At 38.4% G+C, this 24,876-nt stretch overlaps 1 protein-coding gene across 1 annotated transcript in view; it reads right to left on the minus strand.

Moving 5' to 3' along the window:
* The window catches only part of jmjd1cb (jumonji domain containing 1Cb), a 161,012-nt gene that overhangs the window by 38,485 nt on the left and 97,651 nt on the right, over positions 1-24,876 (minus strand). The window contains 1 exon segment of the mRNA XM_048169845.1: positions 7,912-8,025. Coding sequence (XP_048025802.1) covers positions 7,912-8,025 — 114 coding nt within the window.

Raw genomic sequence — 24,876 nt, forward strand, 5'->3', positions numbered from 1 at the left:
ACTGAAATGACTGGATTTCGGCCAAGAAAAAATGCTGAACAATGGTAAATGTGACCCGTCTTTTGCTGTCTTAAACCAGGCACCACAAGCTATATCTTCCATGTACATAATTGTTTATACTAAACAACCATGACAGGAGTCTTTCTGCGGTTACATTTTAGATAGTCCCACCAAAAGTTGGTCTAAAACTGTGCAACTGCATAATGAATATCAGATATATTTTGTACAGTATCTAAAATTAAAGGCTTACATTGTCAGAAAATCACGTTTAAAATGAAGAAATATGTGATGTTATAAAAAATGGTCTCTAATGTGCCAAATTCAAATCAATATCTAGTCTAGTCATCATAGAGGGTGCAGCTAAGGCTGTTACTGTACGTCAGTGAAATTAACAATGTGTTCATTAAGAATGAATGAAGTCCCATTACCGTCCCGCTCCACATGACTGAGTGCTCCTATTAGCATTCCTCTGCTTCCTTCACTTGTCTCTCTCCCTCGCTCTTTTTCACTCTCTTTGTTCACACAAAGGGCAGACGTGTTCCTGATCTGTCCTTCTCTGAAGAGCACAGCTCTTGCGTTAATGTCGTCCTGTCCTCTGAAGGTTCATGACACGAGCATGTGTCAAGGTGAAACAGGCCAAATTTACGCTCCACGTGTAACAAAAAGGCCTGTTCACAAATGTAGTCTAATAAAAATTTTGACTTATATCATTCTGATTTATAGGTCCTTTGTAGTTACACAACCATGTGTTCATTTTCATAAACAGTATGACAGATGCTGGTACATTTGTACAGTTTTGCTTCCAAGGAAACCTTTTAGGACAGGACAGAGTGCACTATTAGGTAATTTCAAATTCTGCTTCTGTCTATGATGTTTGAAATGGTTAAGACATGCACAGGTAAGGACGCTGCTTCAAATCACCAACGCACTTTTATAGAGGTAATGATACCGCACATATCTAGGTGCATATGAGGATAGATCAATGTTTAAAAAGTATGTTGTTGGGATGGGAGATGGGAAAGCGAACATGCAGGCGGAGGTGTTGCCATGGTAGTGGGCAGCGTGGGGAGCTGACACAATGCTTGCATCAGTCAGAGGTGTAAACAGCGAACGAGCGCACGGAGACAGGATGTTCCTTCCAGCACTCTACAAATGCTTTTCACAGAGATGACGCATTCAGAGGATGAATCATTGTGCGGAGAGCTGGAATGACATGAGGAAAGATACCATAATAACGCTATTATAGTATTAATGGTGACGTCTTATAACAGAGGCGTAAATTTCAGCGCAATTTACCGCTGCGGCGTTGGGAAAACGCAAAAGCGGGTGAAGAAACCCAGTGGCACGTAAAAGCTTTTGTTGAGGAGCAGACGATGTGTGCGCTCCTGTTGCTATGGCAATACTACATACGTGACGTGTGTGAAAAAAGCTTGTTGCTGGGGTAATACAAGTGTGTGTGCGCTGTTTGTATCGTTCGTATGGTTTGTGTCATTTCAAATGATGTTTTGCTGAGGTAATTTATTTAGCGCAGTTACAGTGAGTAATTCTATACATTGTGGATTAAATCATTCAGGGAGAACTGCAGTCTTGTGTATAAATACGCATGCTAAAACGGTAGTTGTCTGTGTGTGAATGTGAGAAAGTGTGTGAGCGTATGGGGGAGGGTGGCTGAGCCGTCTGTATGTGTGTGTGATATATGTTTCTTCATTAAAAGAGAGTACACCAGTGTGATGTATGTTCTGTTTTGTTGAATGGTATCCATGAATACAATTTCACACAAATGTGATGGTGGGATATTGTGTTTGTGCACCATGACTCGTTATGCACGCTTCATATGCAGGGTGCAAAAACAATCCCACCACTCAACACAGAGGGCGTAACACTAAAGGGCTATTCACAGTGACAGCAATTTCAGCCATGAAGCGACTAGAAGTCATTTGTTTTCGATGAGAATTGGTGATTTAATGCGAAATAAGGAACTGACCATCAAGCATATACATAGTCCCAGCAGGCAAGTCTTCAATATCTAAAAAAGCATTTAATGTTTATAGTTTTAATCCTTGATTTCAAGCTGTTAGTTACAGTGTTTACTTTTTATCAGGTTTTTTTTTAACAACTTCTTTATGAAAAATACAATAATTGTATTACAGAATACAATTACAGAAACAAGAAGTTTCTATCTAAAGTTTAAAGGCCCCAATATAGTTCAAGCAAAATCGAAATTGAAGGCCAAAACGAACTCCAATCGAAGTTAGAAACAGCTTGCCAAAGCGAACTTTTCGGAAAAGGCTGGTAAACACCTTTGTACTACCATTCATCTGTGGCGATTACGTAATAGGTAGCTGTGCGCTGAGGCTCCACCTTCATTCACATGGAAATCTTTTACGCTACATTTCTCCTGTTCAATCCGTGGAGGTCAGACGTCAGTGAGTGAAAACATGAACACACTGGAGAGCTGCTTTATAGTAGAAAATGAAGTTGCACTTCTGATGAAACGAGACTTTGACACTGTTTTTCAGGTTTAATACGGTAAAGCGTCTTGATTTTCTATTATATAGTAATCTATTATATAAAGTGCTATATAAATAAACGTGACATGACTTTACTAGAGTGCCTGAATTGCAGAGCTTGTGCAAACAAACATATCCACATTGCTCAGATGCTTTTCTTATGCTTTATTAGCAGTGAGGGTGGCATCAGATGTTCGATAACAGTGTATTGCTGCTCACGTATTTCAAAGTGTTTTACCTCTAAACGAAGAATGAAAAAGAATTTCACTGTAAGTATACTGGGGCCTTAAATCTGTTTATTTCACAGATTTTTTTTTATCAAGTTCAATTATTTTCAAATAATTTTTTTCGAACCGATTTATTTTCAAATAATTTATTTCAAATTGATATATGTAAAATAAACATACATTTCATTTTAGAAATTGTGCATGTGTTATCTTTAAATTATATTGGTCATAGGTCACCCTGCTCTAAGATATTTGCATTAAAAAAATTAGTCGACAACTAAATATTTGAACATATTATTGTTTTATTACTGTAACATTATTATATTTTAAATCAATTTCAGCAGAATTTGCTCCAAAATCAGCTCAGAAGATGTGGATAAATGTCCAGAGAATCCATCTAGGCCCTTAAACGGTAGTGCAGACAGTACTGATATGGTTGGATACAGCTACTAGAGACCAACATCACAGCAACTTTGCGACCTCCAGCGATTTAATGGCTGTCAGTGTGAATGTACCTTAACTGCCATGACAGTAAACAAGAGCATGTTTCATTGTTACTTAAGAGTTCTCAAGTCTTCTATGTGGCCACACTGAAGTCAGAGGTCAAATTCCTCCTCTTCCATCCCACTCAAGGATAAACGAATGCAAATGCATGCCCAGACCCAATCCCACTCAGTAATGTAGCCCACAGAGAACAATGAGTGTAAGTCACAAGCGTGTAGTCGTCTGTTCCAGTAATGCACACCAAAACAGCACTCCTGTTTTCTCTTTCTCTCTCGCCGGCTGGCCTCGCACACAGAGCCTCAATTGTTGCGATTATGCCAAACAGATTCCTGGGCTCCAGCCTCTCCTCTATCCATCCCTGGATCAGGCTGCACTGTGGAAAAAATCCGTGAAGGAGAAAAGAGGCCAGGACAGGATGTGAGCAAGCCAGCTCATCACACTCCAGCAAGCAAAAGAAGCAAAGTTCCCAAGCACTTTAGAGGTCAGACCTTGGATTTTTAAAAGGAGGCGTGTTTTTGATTCCAGAACAAGATGGTTTGTTGGAATGTGTGAGAATCCCATGAGAAGTCACAGAGGCAGATCTGGGACTGAGGAATACTCCTTTTGAGGACATTTCTCAGCTGTGAGTGAAAGTGTACGGAAGAAGAAATACCTGCTTGAGGTGTGCAAATTGTTGAGTGTGAGACTGTGTGTCCATGACTGTAGCACCATAACCTCATTTTCACCTGGGAGTGAAACACACTCATAGTCTGGAGTGAGTTACCTAATGGTCAAATGATTTAATAAGGTCTAAATAACCCAACTAAAAAGGAATCTCTTAAGTGACTGACACTCAACACACCCGTCACTCGGACAGCAACATGCATGTGCACCACACAAAGCAGCGCTTGAGAGTAGTGACATTAGAAAATGGCTATAAACCAATAGATGACAAAGATTCTCTTTCAAACTTTTTCTCCGCCATGGCAGACATCGACCTGACAGAAACAAAACTGACCATAGAGATGACAATAAAACAGCCCTTGTGACAATGCTGAGAATGCTACAAGTACTTGCTTTTGCATTAAAACTTGAAAACAAAACGCCATGAAAAATGAAAAATCGAGCTTGTGTCAAGACTTAACATTGACTCCAAAAGTCTTAAGGTGCAGTTACATTAGCAAAGCAATTTTGTGTGCAAAAAAAAGTTCCAGTGTCCATTGTTAATTATGTAGAGATGAATGAAGCACTGCTCACACAGAAGTCACTTCAAACCAAGCAGCTTTCGGTTGATAAGCACGGCAAATTCGCATGACCGACCTGAACATGAGCGAAATCTGCGTGGGAAAATCTTTCAACCTTACGCAAAACTCTAGATTGCACTCCGCCATCTTACACAAACGCGAGAAGTGAGTACGCGATGGATAACGTCAGAGGAATGTCAATAGGCTATAATCGATTATGGTCTATTACAGCATTCATGCAGAATCTTCCACATCCTCATTGCGATGCATTGTAGAAACAATTATTTTCAACACCCCTAATTGATACGTCTCTCAACTGGATGTTCACATAAACCGATCACGTTTTAATGATGCAAAAGGCGCTTGCATGCTCACTCTGTGCGGTGGCGGATGTCTCACTCTCCAACCAAGCAAGAGTAAAATAATAATGTAGTATAAGTTGTGTATAATTTAACTACTTTATTAAATAACCTCTGACCAATCGCCACTAACAGCAGCTGCTGTTCAGTTTGTATACTGCTTAGGGGTTGACCGATATGTGCTTTTCAGGGCCGATGCCGATACCGATTATTACAGATCAAGTAGACCGATAACCGATATTTTGAAGCCGATGTATATATGTCTGGTGTAAAAATTAAAATTAAATGTCAAAATTAAGAAAAACAAGGCAAAGACTTCCTTTAAATGCTTATATCTTTAATTCTGAGAACTGTTAATAATAAAATTCATAATAATAATAATAATAATAATAACACTAAACGTGCATGGAGCACCCAGTAGCACTCCTAAACATTTTGTAAAACTTAAAGAAGTAAACAACAACAAGCAAAAAATGAGTTCTGACAGAGGTGGCTGCATCAGAGCCAAATAGCGCATTTCAAAATTAAATTATTTTATCGGCAAATCGGTTTTGAAAATGACCGATACCGATAACCATAAAAATGTTTAATATGCTTAATAAAAATGCAGTATTATCTACTGACCCAGTTGGGCTGGTTCAGGTTTTTACTTGCCCTGCCAAAATGCACAAAAAAAAAAAAAAAGCAAAATAAATGCTAACTTTGAGAGACCTAGAAATAATAGGCATATAATTTGTTGTGATCAACAATTATTAGAAATATGACAAAAAGAGTTAGCTACCACTACAGTTTGCTATTGAAGAACACTAACCAGAAGCTTAAGTAGTACTGAGATTCTAGTGCGGAGGTCGGCAACCCGCGGCTCTAGAGCCGCATGCGGCTCTTTAGCGCCCCCCTTGTGGCTCCCTGGAGCTTTTTCAAAAATGTATTAAAATGGAAAAAATATATATTTTTTGTTTTCATATGGTTTATGTAGGAGGACAAACATGACACAAACATTCTTAACGTTTTTCAATGCTGTAAAAATGTGAATAATAAATATTAAATTTCAACATTTCTGTCAACGAAGATTTGCGTCATAGCCATCGACGTCACTTTCCCGCCGAAAGCGCGCTCCCTCAGTTGGACTGATTGGCAAAAGAACCTGCTGCGTGACTGGATTTAATAGAGGAAACTGCGAAAACGCGAGTAAAAACAAACGAATTACACTAAAGGTTGGACACGAAAGTGTTTCTTACAACTTGTCAAATAAACCTAATCCATGGATATTGACATGTAGCCAGGAGTCGTGTTTCCTGACATTTATATGTGCCTGATTTGACGCCGAGGAAATACATAAAGCAAATCTGCCTGTGAATATTTTATATAACTACAATATAGGTAGGTTTAAATCCGCGTAATCACTTATATCAATGTTATATATATCGTCATATTTTCCAGCCCTAAAACATATAGTTTTATAGTATAGTTTTTGTCAGTGTTTATTTTAAAACGCACAATTATGCAGAATATAAGATGGAAAATATTTAATAGATGATTTGTCAACATAATATATAACAATACAATATATATGGAATGATTTTACCTCAAAATCCAACAATTTGACACAAAATGATAACTGCAAATCCATGTTTCTCTGCTGGAGTCCAGCTGTTTCTGTGGATTGCACCGATCCATTTGCTTCTTTTTTCTGTAGCTTTCAGAAGTTTTTAAATATATACCTCGGGAATACCTCATTATGTATTTGTAGCCTACTTATTCATTTTGATAGTAGGCTAATATAGCTAATATACACTTACAGCCTGTGTTGCCTTCATATAAGGCTTATATAAGGCTTTTAATTTTTTGCGGCTCCAGACAGATTTGTTTTTTGTTTTTTTGGTCCAATATGGCTCTTTGAACATTTTGGGTTGCCGACCCCTGTTCTAGTGGAACGTAGGCAGTTGGCATGCAATGAGGTACCTTGAAAGGTAGTATATTTTTCTACTTACTAAAACAACCTTTTAATCACAAGCACAGCTATGACACTTACAAACATTGTCAAGTTTTGGAACAATAAATTCAGATCTTATTATTGATATATCTGCTACATTTACTGTAAACTCATCAGCATTTTTTTTTTCTACTTCCTGCAGAGATTAACCACAAAAATCCCCATAGATTAGTCCAAATCACCTACGGAAATGTGAACACAGAAAGCATGCACAGTAAACCACACTACTGCAGTAGTCACAAAACAACGACCCGTTTCATTATTCCCCTCAAAAATATCACAACAATTTACCCCCACACGACACGCCCAAGTTTGGGTTCAGCGCGATGATATGAGAGCGAGGATAATTTGCTGGCAGATGGCCTTTCATTATCCGTCATGCAGGATGGAGGTGAGCCCGCAACACTGGGGATAAAACATGTCGTGAATATGAATCCAGCAGTGGAGAGCATCTCCTCCCATCTGTCATGTGTGTTTGTTTTCAGAGCCTCTCTCTCTGCCACTGTGTGTTTTATCTAAGCTAGATTAATTAAGCTGTTTATGAGAGTGGCTTAGCACAGAACAATAGAAGAGGCCGTTTGTTGTCCTTATTAGTGCTCTGAGCATGAAGTGCCTATGGAGGCAAACTCATGTAGCTGACCAGCTTGTACAACCATCCACCCAGCAGCATCCATTAGTGGAAGCTGGAGGGAACGTATTCTGATGGCGGGGGAATACTAGCAAATGATTTCGAGGAACAAGGGAAGGACAAACTACCTGAGGGTAGTTTAACCAGAACCAGAACCAGAAAATTCATCTTGGAAGACAAGATTGATAAACAGACAAGCCTATTGCAGATCCCTACATGGGCAGTCACCTTTTAGCTCAGTGTAAACACAGACTAAAGAAATTCTGACATGTGATAGAGAATGCAAAGGAAAAGAGACTAGGGTTGTCATTGAAGTCGGTACTGAAATTTTAAAAATGTGACGATACCAGCATTTCCAAAATGCTAGGGGGAAATGCTGGTATCGTCACATTTTTAACATTTCAGTACCGACTTGGTACCAAAGTCGGTACATTTGACAACTCTAAATGAGACCAAGAGACTCTCACCTGATAGGGCTGAAAGGCTCCTCCTTCCGTCAAGAAGTCCAGGTGTCTGTCAGAGAAGAACTCAATAGCTGTGATGGACCCAAACACTGTCTTCCCCACCAGAGGTTTGAACGTCTGTAAGAAAAGAAAATACTCAGGTTAGTCAATCCACTGGGCTTCAGAAGCTAAAAAAAAATAAAGAACGTCATGCTTGACAGCTCAAACAGAACACAAATAAGTTTGATGCATCCCTTTTCGCATTCACCCAACCTAAACAGCACACAATCACACAGTGTTTAATGCTGGGTGAATGGTCTTTTATACCCTACTGTAGGTTAAACAACATTTCACACATTATTTTGAATGGGGGTCAGCATTGTATTTACTCTGGGCTTACTGCTGTGAATTTGTTAGAATGTAAAAGGGAACTGTTTACCAACGTACAACCAATCACACACTAACCTCAGCGCATACCTCAATAAATATTCATATGCTTTGTACAGTCAGAGAAACTTTCATGTGCACTGTTTTAGTTTCAGCATCCGAGGAAACCGCTAAAAATGAGGAACCATGACAGAAAGCACACCTACGGGTTTCTATTTTTTGCTTTTCAAACAATGGTATTATAACAACAAAAGTACAGTGTGAGCTCTTGAAACCTGAGTACCCAGAATTAATAGCTAACCCAGGTAAAGTATAAACAGTATGATAACAAAGGATTATGTAAACCTATGGTTAAATATAAACAATTTCAAGTGAGCAATACCCATTTGTGTTCCTTCTTGCTGTTCTTGCTGCCAATGAAGCAATAAACAGGGCTGCATCTTTCAAACTAAATCTTTTTGAAATTTGCACAAATAAAATGGTAACATTTAACAATAAGGTCCCTTTTGTTAACAGTGTATGCATTAGCTAACATGAACTAACAATGAGCAACACATATATTTTTAAAGCATTTATTAATCTTTGTTAATGTTATTTAGTAAAAAATATAATTCTTTATTGTTTCATGTTAGTTTAGTTTCATGTTAGTCCACAGTGCATTAACTAATGTTAACAAACTTTGATTTTAAAAATGTATTAGTACATGTTGAAATTAACATTGACAAAAAAAATAAATAAATGCTGTACTATTCAAATAATGTTAACAAATGAAACCACAGTGTAAAGTTTTACCAATAGAATGGTATCCATACCGTATACCATAATACCATATATCCATACCAAACAAATCCATACTATCTCAACATAAATCGTTTCTCAGATTCTGGCTGGGGCTCACATTCAACTGCATAACAGGGTAACTGCAAGTTTAAAATACCTAAGACATGTTTTATTCAATACATACTGTAAAGTATAAAATTTGGAGTACTAATATATCAAAACATATGAGTTAGAGGTCAATCGATTTTGCTGATATGATATTAATGTGTTTAAATAAAGACAATAAACTGACTATAAGTGCCAATTCTAGTAAAATCTAGATACTGAATGTGTTAAATGGATTTGTTAGTATTTCCTTACTGGGCAGCCCAGAAAGAAGCCACAAGAGTTTGTTGAATTAAATGCCAGATACCAATAGCATCTAGGAAAAAAAAAAAAAAAAGATTTTATGCATGATGCAGGACTTTTATTATTTTGAACAAACCCAAACTATACAGAGACTCTTATCTTGAAATATCTTTGCTTTACTACTTGTAGCTGATCATTCAAAAAGATGAGGGAGATAAAATATGCATTCTTACAACCATCTGCAACATATTACAATATAAACACCATAAAGTAAACATTGCCATAATTCATCAACAGTAGATCATTAGCAATCACTCGGCATAACTTTGCAGTATTCTTTGGTTGCAAACTGCTCTGAAACCGTGAGCCTGTGAGAAGTTGAACGTGCAACAGCACTGCATTTTTACTTTGAACATGCAGTGCTTGCATTTATTAAATTAAATCATTGTCTTTTGAAGTTTAATAACCATATTTGGCACAATTCCTGTTTTTCTGGCCCCATATTTAACCTCTTACATTAACATTTTAACTCTTACCTAACATTTTAACTCTTACCTAACATTTTAAATACCCACAGGAAACCTGAATAAAAAACCAAAAGGATGCAACACCACTCAAGAACAGTAACCATGTGCTTGTGTGAACTAAACTTTGCATGTTTGGGCTCTGAGAGAATGTTCTCACGGCACAGTAAACATCTGCAGCTTCACCTTAGATTAGAGGTCTTTCCTGAGACTCTAATTGAATCAGAAGGCTAAATTGGCACTAGTATGGCTACACAAGAGCTGGACTGAGTGGACAGTAATTGGATTCATTACAAGCCTGGCCTCACAGTACAGTACAAAGCTGCAGCTGAACGTGTGTGTGTGTGTGTGTGTGTGTGTGTGTGTGTGTGTGTGTGTGAAAATGGCATGCCATCTGGTCAAAGTCTTCATACTACATGCAGGCATGGCAGTCATGAGACTAGCACATGATCACCATCAAAAACTATTCTTCAGGTCTGTTGGGAAGGGAACACATCTACAACTATGTTGTGCTACTCTAAACATTATATACTAGGAGCTTATGGATTTAAATGTCATTTTAGTTTCTCATTTACAAAATTCCTACAAGAAGAACTGGAGTTCATTAACAAGTTAAGACTGTATTCAAAGCACTTGCTGTGACATTTAGACTGCATTCTCAATGACAGTGTTTTGAGATTTGCCATTTTTGTTGCATTTGCAATCACTGTACACTGTAAGTGCTGTACATCATTGTACACTGTAAATGATTTTTCGTATTAGATTTTTTACAAGAAAACACTATCAGTTTTTCTACTTACAATTAATACCAATTTTCTTCTGTGCAGCTGATTTTTTTAAAGAGTTACAGGAGTCATCTGTTAACAAATAATTTAACCCCTAAAGAGTTTAACAGCATTAAAAAAAAACTGCACACACTGCATCTTATACAACTGTGTGCATGTGATCTTAATCCATGTTGGACTTTTGGCTTCACAACCGACCATTTCTATTTCTATCAACAGAGGTCAGATAGACATGCCCATGTCTGGCTGCTTCCAAAACAACCCTTAAAAGTGAAACGTAACCACACTGACCAACAGGAAGAGTTTCTAGACCAGTAAACACTGTAAACGTCTGACCACTGATTTCTGTGATCTGTGCTCTCTGAGGTCTAGCTGAATAATTCTGATTGTTTCAGATTTGAGGTCAGATGATTTGTACTGACTGTCGCTCATTGAAACTGATCGTGCAGCAGCAAGGGAAAGACTAGCTGTAGATTTACACTACTAAAATAAACCTTTCATCAGCCTCACAAGCAGTCAAGTGAACTGCTACTGAATTTGACTTCTATATGGAATACTGACCTACAATTAAAACCCAACTGAAAGATTTGCTGCACATAGTTAATGGTTAATACAACTTTCAAGGGATTCTAAAATACATTATATAGTAACACGTATAATGTGAAATTGTGCAAGGGACTATATATTTTAGCTGAATGATGGCACAATGAATTTGCTTAATAAAATGAAAAATGATTATGCATAAAATAGGGCTGTTTAACGATTAATTGTGATCAATCACATCCAGAATAAAAGTTTGTGTTTACATAATACATGTGTGTGTACCGTGTATATTTATTTTATAAACATATACATATATATGTATATATTTAAGAAAAATATAAAAAATAAAAATCAATAAATATTTCTATATAATTTAAATTATATATAAATATAATATAAATACAAATATATATGTAAATATTTCTTAAATATATACACATGTATGTGTATGTGTTTATAAATACAAAATAAATATGCATAGTACACACACATATATTATGTAAACAAACTTTTATTTTGGATGTGATTAACCATGATTAACTGTTAAACAGCCCAAGCATCAAATATTTTTTTGCAGTTAAGTAACCATTTTATAAGTAGTCAATACTGAGGCTGTGTCGATATCACAAACTTATATAATTGTAATTCTTTTTCCTTTTGATATTGCATCAATCTTTGCATCAATTTTTAATTTATGTGTACAGAATCATATAATTTCCTACAGTTTTATTAAAACTCAGAAACCCACATTTCTAAGAGATTCAAACCAAAATCAAAGTTGAACCATGATAGATGTTTGACACTAGCCACGTTTACATGCAACCTAATAATCTGTTCATAATCAGATTGATGGATCAAAGCCTTCATGTAAACAACTCAATCAATCCGACTGAAATTGATCCAAATGAAATTTCGATTCAATTGAATTATCCTTGAATCTTGAACTCTCAGTCAGATAAAATATCTTGCGCATATGCGCCGTGCTATGATGCATATGTTTATTTAAGTCTTACGAACTGGTCAGTGGAGGTGACTGAATATTTGCTACATATTTGTTAAAATATAGCTTTTTTGGACATTTTTTATATACATGTCTTCAAAACTAAAACTGCAATTACGTTTGCAGTAGCTCCAGTGACACATGCGCTGAAAGTTTGTTCAGGATAGATGTAATACACATGTAAACGAATATGCAAATTGGACTGCAAAGTGTATGGTGCGCAAGAAAAACTTTCAGAATCTGAAAATGGATTGGATTGAAAAAATTTGTGCATTCAAAATATTCAAAACAGTTATATTGTGTAGTTGACAATAACCAGCTTTACTCATAGTTGAGCATCTCAATCTTATGCAGAGAAACTTGAATTTTATTTACTGGAAGCAGCGTAAATTGATCAGACTTGTAGTAGAGCTTCACTGCTGTTGTCTACCTCCTCTTCGGCGTAAAGGGAGTTGAATCAAGGCTACAGGAACACGAGCTGTTTCTAGGACAGATAAATATAGCAACAGCAGATCTACATCTCTTAAAGGAAAACCAGGCTCTGTTGTTCTAATAAAAACATACAATATAGTCCTCTGGAAAATGTACACTTGATACAGCTGTGAGAAGAAATGTAAAAACATACAAATGAAAAGAAAATACACAGTCCTCTGAGCAGGTCTGCAGGTGCAGCCGAAGTTTTACTGAATGATTTCAGAAAACAAGTATGTGATTTAAAATCTAGATGACCTCTGGTAGCAATCAATCTATTGCTGAAAGCAAAATGAAACATTCAACATCACAACAGCAGCATTTTGCACTGTACAGCCAGAGGATTTCATCAGAAACGAGATATCACCCCTACACCTCTACAAACACTGACAAACAACAAAAGCACTTCCTTGAGCGACTGCAACTGGGTCACATCTGCCACTTGTCATTAGGGAGTTACCTCTCATCACAATCAAGCTGGCAAACAGACAGCGCAATAATTGCTGCGTGTCTCCAGAATACAGAATACACCTGAGTGGATCCATGATACACGCACACGACTGCAGCCGCGCACACGAACACACACACAATACGTGTATCCCCTTCCCTCTGCAAGAACAAAAAGAGGCCAATGAAAGGAGGGGCTCTTTCAGAGAAAGCACAGGCTGGCCGTGGCAGACAAAGCATCTCCAAAATACGGTCCTCGGCTGGGCGCTGAGCGGCGGGCCGTAATTCAGCTATAAATATTTGATAAGGCTGAGTGCACTGGAATGTGCGTGGAGCTGTGAGGGGGGTTCATGCATAGCCAAGTGTGCTGGAGGCTGGACGCTCCGGGACGATCTGATGAAGGTCATGAAGGAGCGTTCGATTGCGCTTACACATGCACGTGTGGGATGTCGCAGCGAAGTAGTCATTAATAGTGACGGACAGATGCTCTGTCTTTCTTTGAACATATCAACACATCTCTCTGTTGTCTCTTTTGCATTGACGCAGGCGCTCAAGTCATGTGCAAATCGCCAAAATGGTGGGCTGCAAATTTTACACGACCTGCAAAGACAGTCGCAGCCGACAGCCGTTATGACCACAAACAGCATCATGAATGAGTAACAACTTTATTAATCCACTTCTCGCATTCCTGTATGTTCAAATGCACAAGCGTGCTACTTACTAAGCAGTAATTTATGTATACAGCATACTACCTTTTGTGCCTTCTAAAAGTGTCACAAGACCTCACTAAGTTAATTTACTTTAATAAGTGGGAGGAGGAAGGAGGGGGAAAATATGTTAAAGAAAATATTTTGAATGAATATCAAAATGACTATCTTAAAACATTCAACACTAATAAAAATCAAATGTTATTCTGATTATTAGTCGACTTCTTGTCGTTCTTTCTGGCTGATTTGTTCTATCTCGTCTAGTATTACGTCAATCTGTAAGCCAGTAGCGTAGTGTTGTCTGGTGATGCGATGAGTGAAAATTACATTTATAAAACTGGAGAAATCAGTCTCTAAGGCCAAAATGCAGAACCAGGACACAGAAAGACAGACAAAGACCCAAAAAATGAGGTTAAACATTGGCACTGCATACACAAGATTTGTTGATGGAGAAAATCCTGAATAATTGCTTCTTTTTTGTTGGACAGGTATGGAAATTACTGTATAGAACTTACTGAAGTACTATTTAGACGATCATGCTGAAATATGTCGATAGATGGCAGTGCATTTTTACACAAAATTGGTTTCTTAAAATACATTGTCACTTGGGACATATTTAGTAAAATAAACATGCAATACAGTGAGGTCATGTGACACATTTAGCAGGTAGTATACATTAGATGCTGCACATTTGCAGTGTATTTTGAACACAGCCTCTCAAAAACATGAGAACTGAATTATTAACAGTTGTGATTGAGACATCCTGGGGGGAAACTAGCTGCCTGCAAACACTCAGGGTGTTTATGGAACATTGGATATGGCGTCTTCCTCCACAACAGATCTGTCGAATGCTGGAGAAACAACAACACTGCCAGAGAGCTATATGATGCAACAAATCTAGATCAGTGTCAGTGTGTTTATCGCACACTTGCAGTGTAGGCAGCTTAGTCATCGATAATGGGAGCAATCTACTTTTATCAGAGCAAATCAGGGGTTACTGACACCACAGAACATGACTGACGATCTAACCTCACTAAAGGTCTTGGTTCTTCTAAATTACTATCAGTATATTGTCATTACTCTAAGTTTCCAAAATGTTACCATCAAGCCATGCTGGGTATTTCATGTAGTCTCAAGCCTGCTCGTGTGCAAATTGGGAACGTAATGCTATTTGTGGTTGTAATGTTACCGCAAAGAGTGTGTGTTATTAATGTGTTATAAAGTAGTATAGTGTTATTGTAAATTACAGAGGCAGCAGCCAATGAGCCGAAGATTCTCTCATAAAACTCTCATGCACTTCAAATTTTTTAATTTCAGTAAGAAAATTAGTCAAGAGTTTTTACTACACATTTTGATATTCCATGCATACATATTTGTATACTATGATTTGTATATTGTCAGAAGCACATACTGCTAGCAGCAGCATGGCAGTATAACATTGCAAATGCACCCAGAGACAGAGAGTGAGCCATACTATTCTAAGTAATATTGCAGTACACAAGATTTACAACCTCACTGCAGAACTTCATCCCCATAAAACAGTGAAATTGAGCAGAAGGTTGGGACACCCGGCCAAGTCAGCTCTAACGACCAACTTCAGTTCAATGGTCACTTCCTGTCTAATGTGTTTCTAAAGAGAAGCACAAAGCAGGCAGTATGTGTGTGTGTCCTGCTCTAGAGAAAGCTGCACATTCCCTCTGCCTTCCTAAGAAAAGACAGACTCATGAGAAACCACGACACACTGCAGAGAAAAACACCCCAGCAGGAGGAACGGTACTTTCCCACATTTGCCTGACATATCCCACCTCAAACAGACACACACACACACCCACAATAATTGAAACAACATTCCCTTAAAACATCCAATAACAGCGCAAACACACCTTTATCATTTCATCCAATCTGAAATGTAGATTAGTTCACTTCAGAATTAAAATTTCCTGATAATTCACTCACTGCCATGTTATCCTAGATGTTTTTCTTTCTTCAGTTGAAAAGAATGCGTGACGTAGGCGGAAGTACTGTCTCATTTTCTCCTCCAACTTCAAAATCATCCGACATCTTTGTTTTACCTTTTTTTGTAAAGGGAAAATGTTCACTTTGCAGACACTGGATCGGTTCTTTCTCCTACGTCACGTGTGCCCATTCCAACGTGATTACGTAATGCGTGGCGCATTGCAGAGCTAGTTCAAGACAAGCATTTGTGGTTAAAAGCTATACACTTTTTTTAATTTATTTTTAGTAAATGACTGATAGTTTCACTAGACAAGACCCTTATTGCTCGTCTGGGATCATGTAGAGCCCTTTGAAGCGGCACTGAAACTGCAATTTGGTCCAACCCATTGTACCCTGGTGAAGTCCACTATATGGAGAAAAATCCTGGAATGTTTTCCTCAAAAACCTTAATTTCTTTTCAACTGATGAAAGAAAGACCTAAACATCTTGGATGACATGGGGGTGAGTAAATTATCAGGAAATTTTAATTCTGAAGTGAACTAATCCTTTTAGTTGTATGTGCCACTTTTACGGCGCATTTTGTCCTACTCGTGGTTTGACAGTCCCCCTCCACTTTTCTTGTATGGAAAAGAGCACTCAGGATACTCCTCAAAACATTGCCTTTTGTGTTCCACAGTAGAAATATAATCACACAGGTTTGGAACAAAATTATGTTGAGTAAACAATGACCATTTTCGTTTTTGGGTGAACTATCCATCTAAAATGACAGTTCTGGAACAAGACTGTCTCTCGTCCTCTCTCTCTCTTTCTCTCTCGGATCTGAGAGGCATAATTAGAAACAGCCGCACTATGCACAGTGCTGCATTGAAGGAGCTGTTTGCTAAATGGGTCATAGTGCAACCCTGCCCTTCCTCCCTCAAACACACACATACATACACCGTTTCAGGCAGTACACTTCTCAGTGGATCAAGCAGATTAAATGCCCCTCCAGACTTTGCCCCAGAGAGAGAGAACAGGACGATATAATCAGCTTACTTCGCTGGAATGAACGAACAGGCCTGTCAAAACACAAGACACCTCCGTCTGCTATCAACCTAACAAACACTAGACTAGCCCTGTTCCAACGCCCAACCAAAAACAGGCACACCATCCATCCCTGTCTCAAATAAACGGGGGCTTTCCACACAGCTGCAGTTCTATCCGACACCCACCGTCTGTCTGGGCCGCTCACATGTCTTTCGCAGTATTGCTTTAATAAGCGTACAAGCAGGAAAAATCCCCTGCAACTTTAATTCTCAGTTCTGCCGGTCCGTCCTTGATAGTTTTTTGTGCGCAAGACAAAAGGCTTGTCGCTTTTTGCAAGGCATTGAAAGGTGCTTGTGTTTTCGACCAGTTAAGTTAGCACCCTGTAGCTGTAGACACAATAACACAATTGACTGCACAGAAGCAGATGGTTGATAAACATCCTGTTAGACGAAGACATGAATGATCCAATCCGCCCTGATGTAACCGGCTCAACATGAGACATTTACCCTCAGCGTCTTCAGGCTATACAGTCTGAAAGTCATAAAAAGGCTTATTTATAGAAAACAAGAGATTGTTTACCTCTTCGCTGGTCTTGAGGATGAGCCCAAGCCGATGGTGGAGCTCGGTCAGTGGACACACGCCGCTCAAGTTAAAGAAACTCGAGTGGGACGCAGATGAGCGAGAGAAAAAGAGGAAGAAAGGCAAAACAAACAAGTTTCTCTCAAAGGCGTCTTGTGGTCTTTAAAAGAAGAGGCGTGCTTTGAAAAGAGACCTTCCCTGCTCAGACGCTGGCCACATGTCAGACATTTTATGTGGCTGACAGGAAACACAGAATGAGAGAAAAGCCTCCGCTGCCGCAGAGCTCAAAGAAACAGGGCGAGGAGGACTAAAAAGTGAAGCGGACCGTTCGTTCACTCGCTTACTCGCTCCCTCTTCTGCTCGTCTTTCTGTATCTGAGCATCAGACTGTTAGCGAGTCTGTCGTCAGCGGTGCCAGAGAACAATTCCGATCCGTCCAGTGAGCGATGTTTCTCGGCCTGCCTGAGTCTGGAACTGGGTCAGGCTGCCTGCTTCCTCCAGAGCCCGGTTACACAAGCGGTTAACACACACACACACACATACAAACACACTCCGCCACTGCAGCGATCAGGAAGCTCTTGAGAGCCACGTACTAAAAGAACAAGCATGCACAGGCTGCTATTGTATTTTCCCCCTCGTCATGGTTTTTTGGTTTGCTGTTGCGCAGACAAGTTTTTCAGTGGCTGTTTGTGTGGTGAGAAAATCAGTGTGGCACTGTAGAGAGTGAAATGAAAGAATCTGAGAGAGAAAGAGAGAGAGAGTGAGAGAGGAAAAGAGAGGGTGGGGGTGGCATGGAGGCGAGTGTAAACCATGAAAAGGGCGTTGCTATGTACAATGTAACTAATCTCCCACCATCACAGGTGGCAGAGCCGCCCCACAGTATGACTCACCCTGATGAGCAGGCCACTGGTGCGCACACATAAACACACACACACACACACACACACACACACACACACACACACACACTAAGAATTAAAGGGATAGTTCACCCAAAAATGAAAATTCTGTCATGTCGTTCCAAACCATATGACTTTCTATGGAACACAGAAGCAGATCTTTGGTTGAATGTCCTGGCTGCTTTTTGCCATACAATTGAATTGATTGGGATCTCTTTAGCTCCAAAAATGACAAATAACACCATGAAAGAAGCTCACATTACCCATGAGTGGTATTTCAAGTCTTCTAAAGACTAGAATGTATGGTAGGTGTCAAAGGCACTGTATTACAACGGTTTGCTTCTTACCCCAAGAATAGGACATTTTCTGTAAATTTAGGGAAATTTTCCTCATCATCTGCACCTGTTTTGTGTGGTGTGCCCCAGGGATCCATTTTGGTACCTTTATTGTTTTCCCTTTATATGCTTGCCTTGGCCCACATTTTTCAGAAATACAACATTTCATATCACTTTTATGCAGACGATTCTCAGTTTTACCTTCCAGTACGGCTTGACACCACTGTTTCATTCGATGTGTTATTGAAATGTATAAATTATATCAAGAGGTGGGTGACAAATAATTTTCTAGGGATAAAACAGAGGTTTTAATTTTAGGTTGTCCTGCAAATTCCTCCCCTGATCTCCCCTGAAGCCCAGTTAGGTCTCTCTCAACCAATGTACACAAACAAATCAAAAGCCTTGGAGTAATCTTAGGTTAGGGCACTTAGATCTTCTGATCACTTGCTCTTGATTGCGCCACAGTGTCGCTACAAATCAAAGGGTGATCAGGCCTTTCTGTGGCTGGGCACAAGCTTTGGAATGGTCTCCCCTATCATGAGGTCTGCTTCTTGACATTTTTAAATCTACTCTTAAATAATATTTTTATTCTTTAGCTTTTGGGAACATGTAATTGTTGTATTTATTGTGTAGACCTGCTTTGTACAGCACTTTGGATCAATCCATATTGTTTAAATGTGCTTTATAAATAAATGTTGTTGTTGTTGTTGTTCTAAAGTCACCCAATAGTTTCATGTGAGGAAAACACAGAAATTGAAGTCTTTATTCCCTAAAATTCTTGCTATCAAATGTTTTGTGCTTACCTATATTTAAACTTTCTGAGTGTCGATAAGTCATGCAATAACCAATGGAATTTGGTATCATTAAATCTTGTACAAAGCATCTTAACATGCTATATTTTAATCCCCATCCAAATGTGGCAAACACATTAATCCATACTCCCTGTCAACAGAGTATACATTGAAAAGTTTGCGCCGACCCGAGACGGGTAGGGCTGTTGCAATAACCTCAATATTGTAATACCATGATACTGACAAGCCAACCGCAAAGAAAGGCAAGCAAATGCCACAACTGCAATGTTCACATTTTTCTTGTTGTACACTTCATATGTGTATTGAATGTTAAAGTTAATAATAATAACAAGAGTGAAGAATGTATTTTTTCCTCAAATGGCTCTTTTTTACTCAAGACTGTTTACCATTGTGATTTGTACAGAGGCTCCGTAGATTTGCATTAAACAAGCCTGAACAGACAGTGAGCGAGAGGAGAGAAATCGACTGAGCGCGTGCGATTACAGGTCTTCTGGTCAAGTCATATATTCCTGAAAAAAAAAAATGTTTGCCATGTCTGAAGAGGAAGGAGATATTTGACGTTTAAGGGCATTTCCCATGAATGGCGTCAGTGCTGGCCAATGCATTGAATCAATGCCATTGGTCTCTATGAAGTGAAGCATCAACTTCAGCATTACCTCATTACTGGTCTGTTGAGCCTTGTAAAGTGGCGCACAAAGTTAAAATAATTTCAACACCAATGAATGAATCAGTGTTTTTGAACGTATTAGTTGAATTAATGGTTTAATGATTAATGGTTTGAAATAAATGGACTCACTCATAGACAGCCCTTGCTACCACCTAGTGGCGTAACAATGTAACCTGCATTGACTGACAGCCTGTCTAGAATGTGCAAAGACAAGCAGTGCTGATACTGGTGAAATATCAGCAGTCTTAGAAAGCCTTTCGTCCAGTCAGATTCGAGGATGTGAACTAACTGTTATACATAACAGCCCAACAAGCTTATTATCACGTTTATGTTTTGTTATGTGGACCCTTATTTTCACATTCTGTTCTTTTTTCCCCTTTAGTTCCTGTTTCCCCGCTCTGTTTAGTTTCGGGTTCATTGGTTACTGATTATGTCCTCGTTAGTTGTAATAGTTACGTATTAGTTTCACATACATGTAGTTTACTACACGTCCTTTGTTCCACCCCTCTTTATATAGCCCTGTGTTTCAGTTGTTTTTGGTCAGTTCTTGTTTATGTTGTGGTTTGCATTATTCTCCTGCATGTTCATTTAGAGCGTGTGGATTATTAATAAAGCCTGTTTTGTTTTTGAGTCTCCTTCTTGCCTGCTGACCAAATCATAACACTCATTTACATAACAAAAATAAATAAACAAATAATTACAGTTTAAAAAAACATTGCGATACGCATACTGAGCAAAATTTTCCACAGAAAGTCATACCGGTAACATGAGTGTGGGTACGTAAATGACAGTTTTCATTTCTGGGTTGTGAACTATTCCTTTAAAAAGCACATAAAGCTTTAGTAAGCGAGGCTATGGACACGTTTCCTCCCCGCGGGTCCAGACGACTTTCTCAGCAGCTCGGCATTCAAATGGCCATGCTGAGCTGAAATACAATCCCGCTGAAACCCATTAGTCACCGGACGCACTTGCAGAGAGGACACAATAATCCACATAAATTAAAATGAAGGGACAGGCGTTTGGCTCACAGGTAGGATGTCCTTGGCTCAGACGTGGTGTATAATGCAGTAGAGAATTAAAGGGAAGTGTGTGCCCACTAGAGCGATCAGGACACGGACAGAGGGGCAGGAGTGTGGGTGGGTTTCCTTACACTCCAGTGGCTGTGCCCACCTCAAGGGCAGGACACCATGTTCAGTCTCCTGAAGCGAAGACAGGAACTGTGAGAAAATAACAGCTCTGTTTGTCCTACAGATACAGGCACAAAGATTAAGACACAAATAATGAATAAACTTTTAAAGACATCAATGTCCATTTTTTGAAGACAAAATTGATCCTATTTGCTCTTTTACTAAATACATCAGGTCTTATTTTGCACGATTCATTAGTGCACATTATTCTAAACTAAATAAAGTCAATAATTTTATTTGCCACTAAAACAACTTTTACTGACGTAATTAGGACTGTGTAAAATTATATTAACCAAGTCTATGGGTTTTTTAGCCCCAAAATTCTTAGGCAACAATTGCTGCCAGGCAACAATCTCAAGTCCAATTGCTTAGAAAAGTAACAGCAGTATTCTCCACAAGCCACACAATTTGAACATTTAAATACTAACCAACAATAGCTATGTTTCCATCCACCTATTTTTATGCGCATTTTGGGATATCGCATCAAAAACTGCTGGATGGAAACACCAAGATGCGCTTGTTTGAGTCGGACAAATTTTTTATTCGTAAATGTTTTATGTGATATTCCAAATTTGCAAATAAGTTATATGTGCAACTCTGGATGGAAGGAGCTAATTTCACCAGTAAATCAAAAAGAATTGCAATTAAAAGGATAGTTCACCCAAAATATGCATCATGTTATTCCAAACCTGTATGACGTTCTTACCTCTATGGGAAATCTATTTTGAAGAATGTTATTAAAAGCAAACAGTTTTGATGAACAATGACTTCCATTTGTATGGGAAAAAAGGCATATCAAAATATCTTTATCATCAAAATCTCAATTCTTTTGTGGTCCACAGACAAAAGTCAAACAAGTTCTGAAATGACATCAGAGTGAGGAAATTATGACAATTATGCCAATTTAAGTCATTATAAATGGTTTATAAGAGGCACAAGCACAGACATGTGCTAGAACAAGGTGCGCACACACACATCAGGAATGAAGAGCCAGTGAAGATAACCGCATGACATTTGAAGCCGCCCGTGTTGAAAAGCAGGAAGTGGCAGGAAATGAGTGTTCCCTCTCTCTCAGACAGCATGATAAAAGCCTGCTGGAGTCCAGAGCGTCTATGCCGCAGTGTGTTCTTGGCACCCGAGCTGTCATGCTCAAAAGACCCAAAGCGCTCCACCATGATCAAAGACCATTTTCACGCGCAGAAACCCAATCCCACGTCTCGTGCTCATTCCGTCTCTCTCAGTACACTGCCAGCGTGCAGTCACACACAGCACACACCGCTTTAAAAAATTACAGACATGCTGCTGTGATTTCCCACAAGTCTTTTATTAGTAAATGCATTACATTCTCTCAGATTGTTAGTTCTTACCCAGAATATGAGGAATGCTTTGAATTTTCTGTGTTGATTTTGAAAATCTGTGTAATACGCTGGAATTAGGTTGACCACACGTCCTCTTTTTCCCAGATATTTCCTTATATTATTATATAAATCTAAAATATAATTTCTAAATAGCCTAAAATGTATTGGTTTTGGCTTTGTGCTCCTATTGATATGCTCTCTACAGCCCTCATACCTTCATACGTGTTAATTGCGTTCACAATGCCTTCACAATTAAGTTGGTGAAACTACTTTTCAATCATTACCTTCAGCAAGCACGATTCACATCAATCAGATTACAGCATTCACACTGGGAGCATAAATTGTGTGGTGTCACGTCCCAGAATTCATCCCATTCACCGAAATGAAAACGCCTCGCTCACACAGTATGTGTATAAACCGGTCATTTTAAAATGTAAAATAATTACACAAGAATTCCTGTGTTTTCATCCTGGTCAGGATCACATTAGCCAAAAGAGAGAGTCTTGAACTAAATGAACTAAATGAAACACTTTATAAAAAGACTCTTTAACATTAGTTAACACATTAGTATCATGAACTGAAAATTTACCATTTCTTATTTTATAAATAAATAGAAGTTAATGTTAATTTCTGCATATAATACATTTTTAACATTTAAAAAGTTGCATAGGCTAAATTTTACATTTAAACCTAGATAACTTGATTCCTAATGCATAAAATAACCCCTTAACTACTGTCAATGTTCTCTTCTTTGAAAAGCACAATATGGTCACCCTATCATGAATGGATTTAAATGTGGAAGTAAATGATGCTGAAAATACTATGCTCTATTTGCAGCTGAATGTACAATGAAGAAAAAATATTTAGTAAACGAACCCACAAAACCATGACTTTAGAAAGAAGTGAACTGAAAATAAGTTAAAACTCAAAGTTAACAGCACAGGTTTTAAGTGATTAGTGAAAATGTGAAGCTTATCTAGTTAGCAAGTAACAAGAATTTCCTGTCATCACCGCGCCAGTAGAAACTTAAAAGCAGACAGGAGCATGTGCTGTAGCCAGCAGAACAAAACTGAATTAACAGATTACACAGATATGCAGATGTGTCGTGAATTAATACATTAGAAAAAAACAGATTTCAACATAACTTATGAATAAGACTTTTCAATAACAACAGCAAAGCGTGACATCATCAGATTTCTCACACCGTGTCTACACCAGACGTGAGCGGCACAACACGACAAAAGCAAATACAACCCATTATAATCATTGATGCTGTCTACACTGGATGCGACGCGACAACAAATTCCAATGGTAAACTGGTGCACCATTCTATTTCTGACGTACTTCAAGCTTCTGATACGAAGAACAAATAGATTTGCTACGGCCGCTTTGTCGCGTCCGATGTGGACAGCTTCTAGCTAAATTTTCTAGGCTATTCATCAAGCAGCAAAACTTTCAACATTGAATAAAAATAAGAAATGTTTCTTGTGCACCATATCAGCATATTAAAATGAGTTCTGAAGAATCATGTGACACTGAAAACTGGATTAATGGCTGCTGAAAATTACTTTTTGAAAATATATTAAAATAAAAACACTTATTTTAAGTCGTGATAATATTTCACAACATTACTGTTTTACTGTATTTTTGACCAAATAAATGCAGCCTCGTTGAGCATTAGAGACTTGTTTCAAAAACATTCTGGCCCCAAACTTTTGAACAGTAGTGCACACACAAACAAGAGTTGCAGAGAGAACAAAAAAAAAACCATCACTCTAGGCTTTATTGGTTGATAACAATTTTTCCCAATTTTCTCTAATGCAAAATGGAAGCTCTAGACACTGTGACATTTCATTTAATGGAGCGTTCCTCTTCTGTTCTGCCTGTTTTGCATAATAACTTTAACCATTCAAATTGCTCAGCTCCGATAGGGTCAGGTAGCAGCTCGGCAGCTGTGATCGCATTCATGCAATTAACGTTCCGGCAAATGCTCTGGCATAAACCTCAGGAAACGCTGCCTTATCTCCTGCTTTAAGGTCATGAAGATGAAATACAGTGCCAATTATGCGTGAACCCAGAAAAGCACTGAGCGCCAAGAAGGAAGAATTTCACCGGTGAAGATTTTAATCATCAAGCTCGTATGATTCCCGATCAATAAGAGAGTGTAATCTTCAGCACA

This window comes from Megalobrama amblycephala, linkage group LG20 (assembly GCF_018812025.1).
Source record: "Megalobrama amblycephala isolate DHTTF-2021 linkage group LG20, ASM1881202v1, whole genome shotgun sequence".
Taxonomy (NCBI): Eukaryota; Metazoa; Chordata; class Actinopteri; order Cypriniformes; family Xenocyprididae; genus Megalobrama; species Megalobrama amblycephala.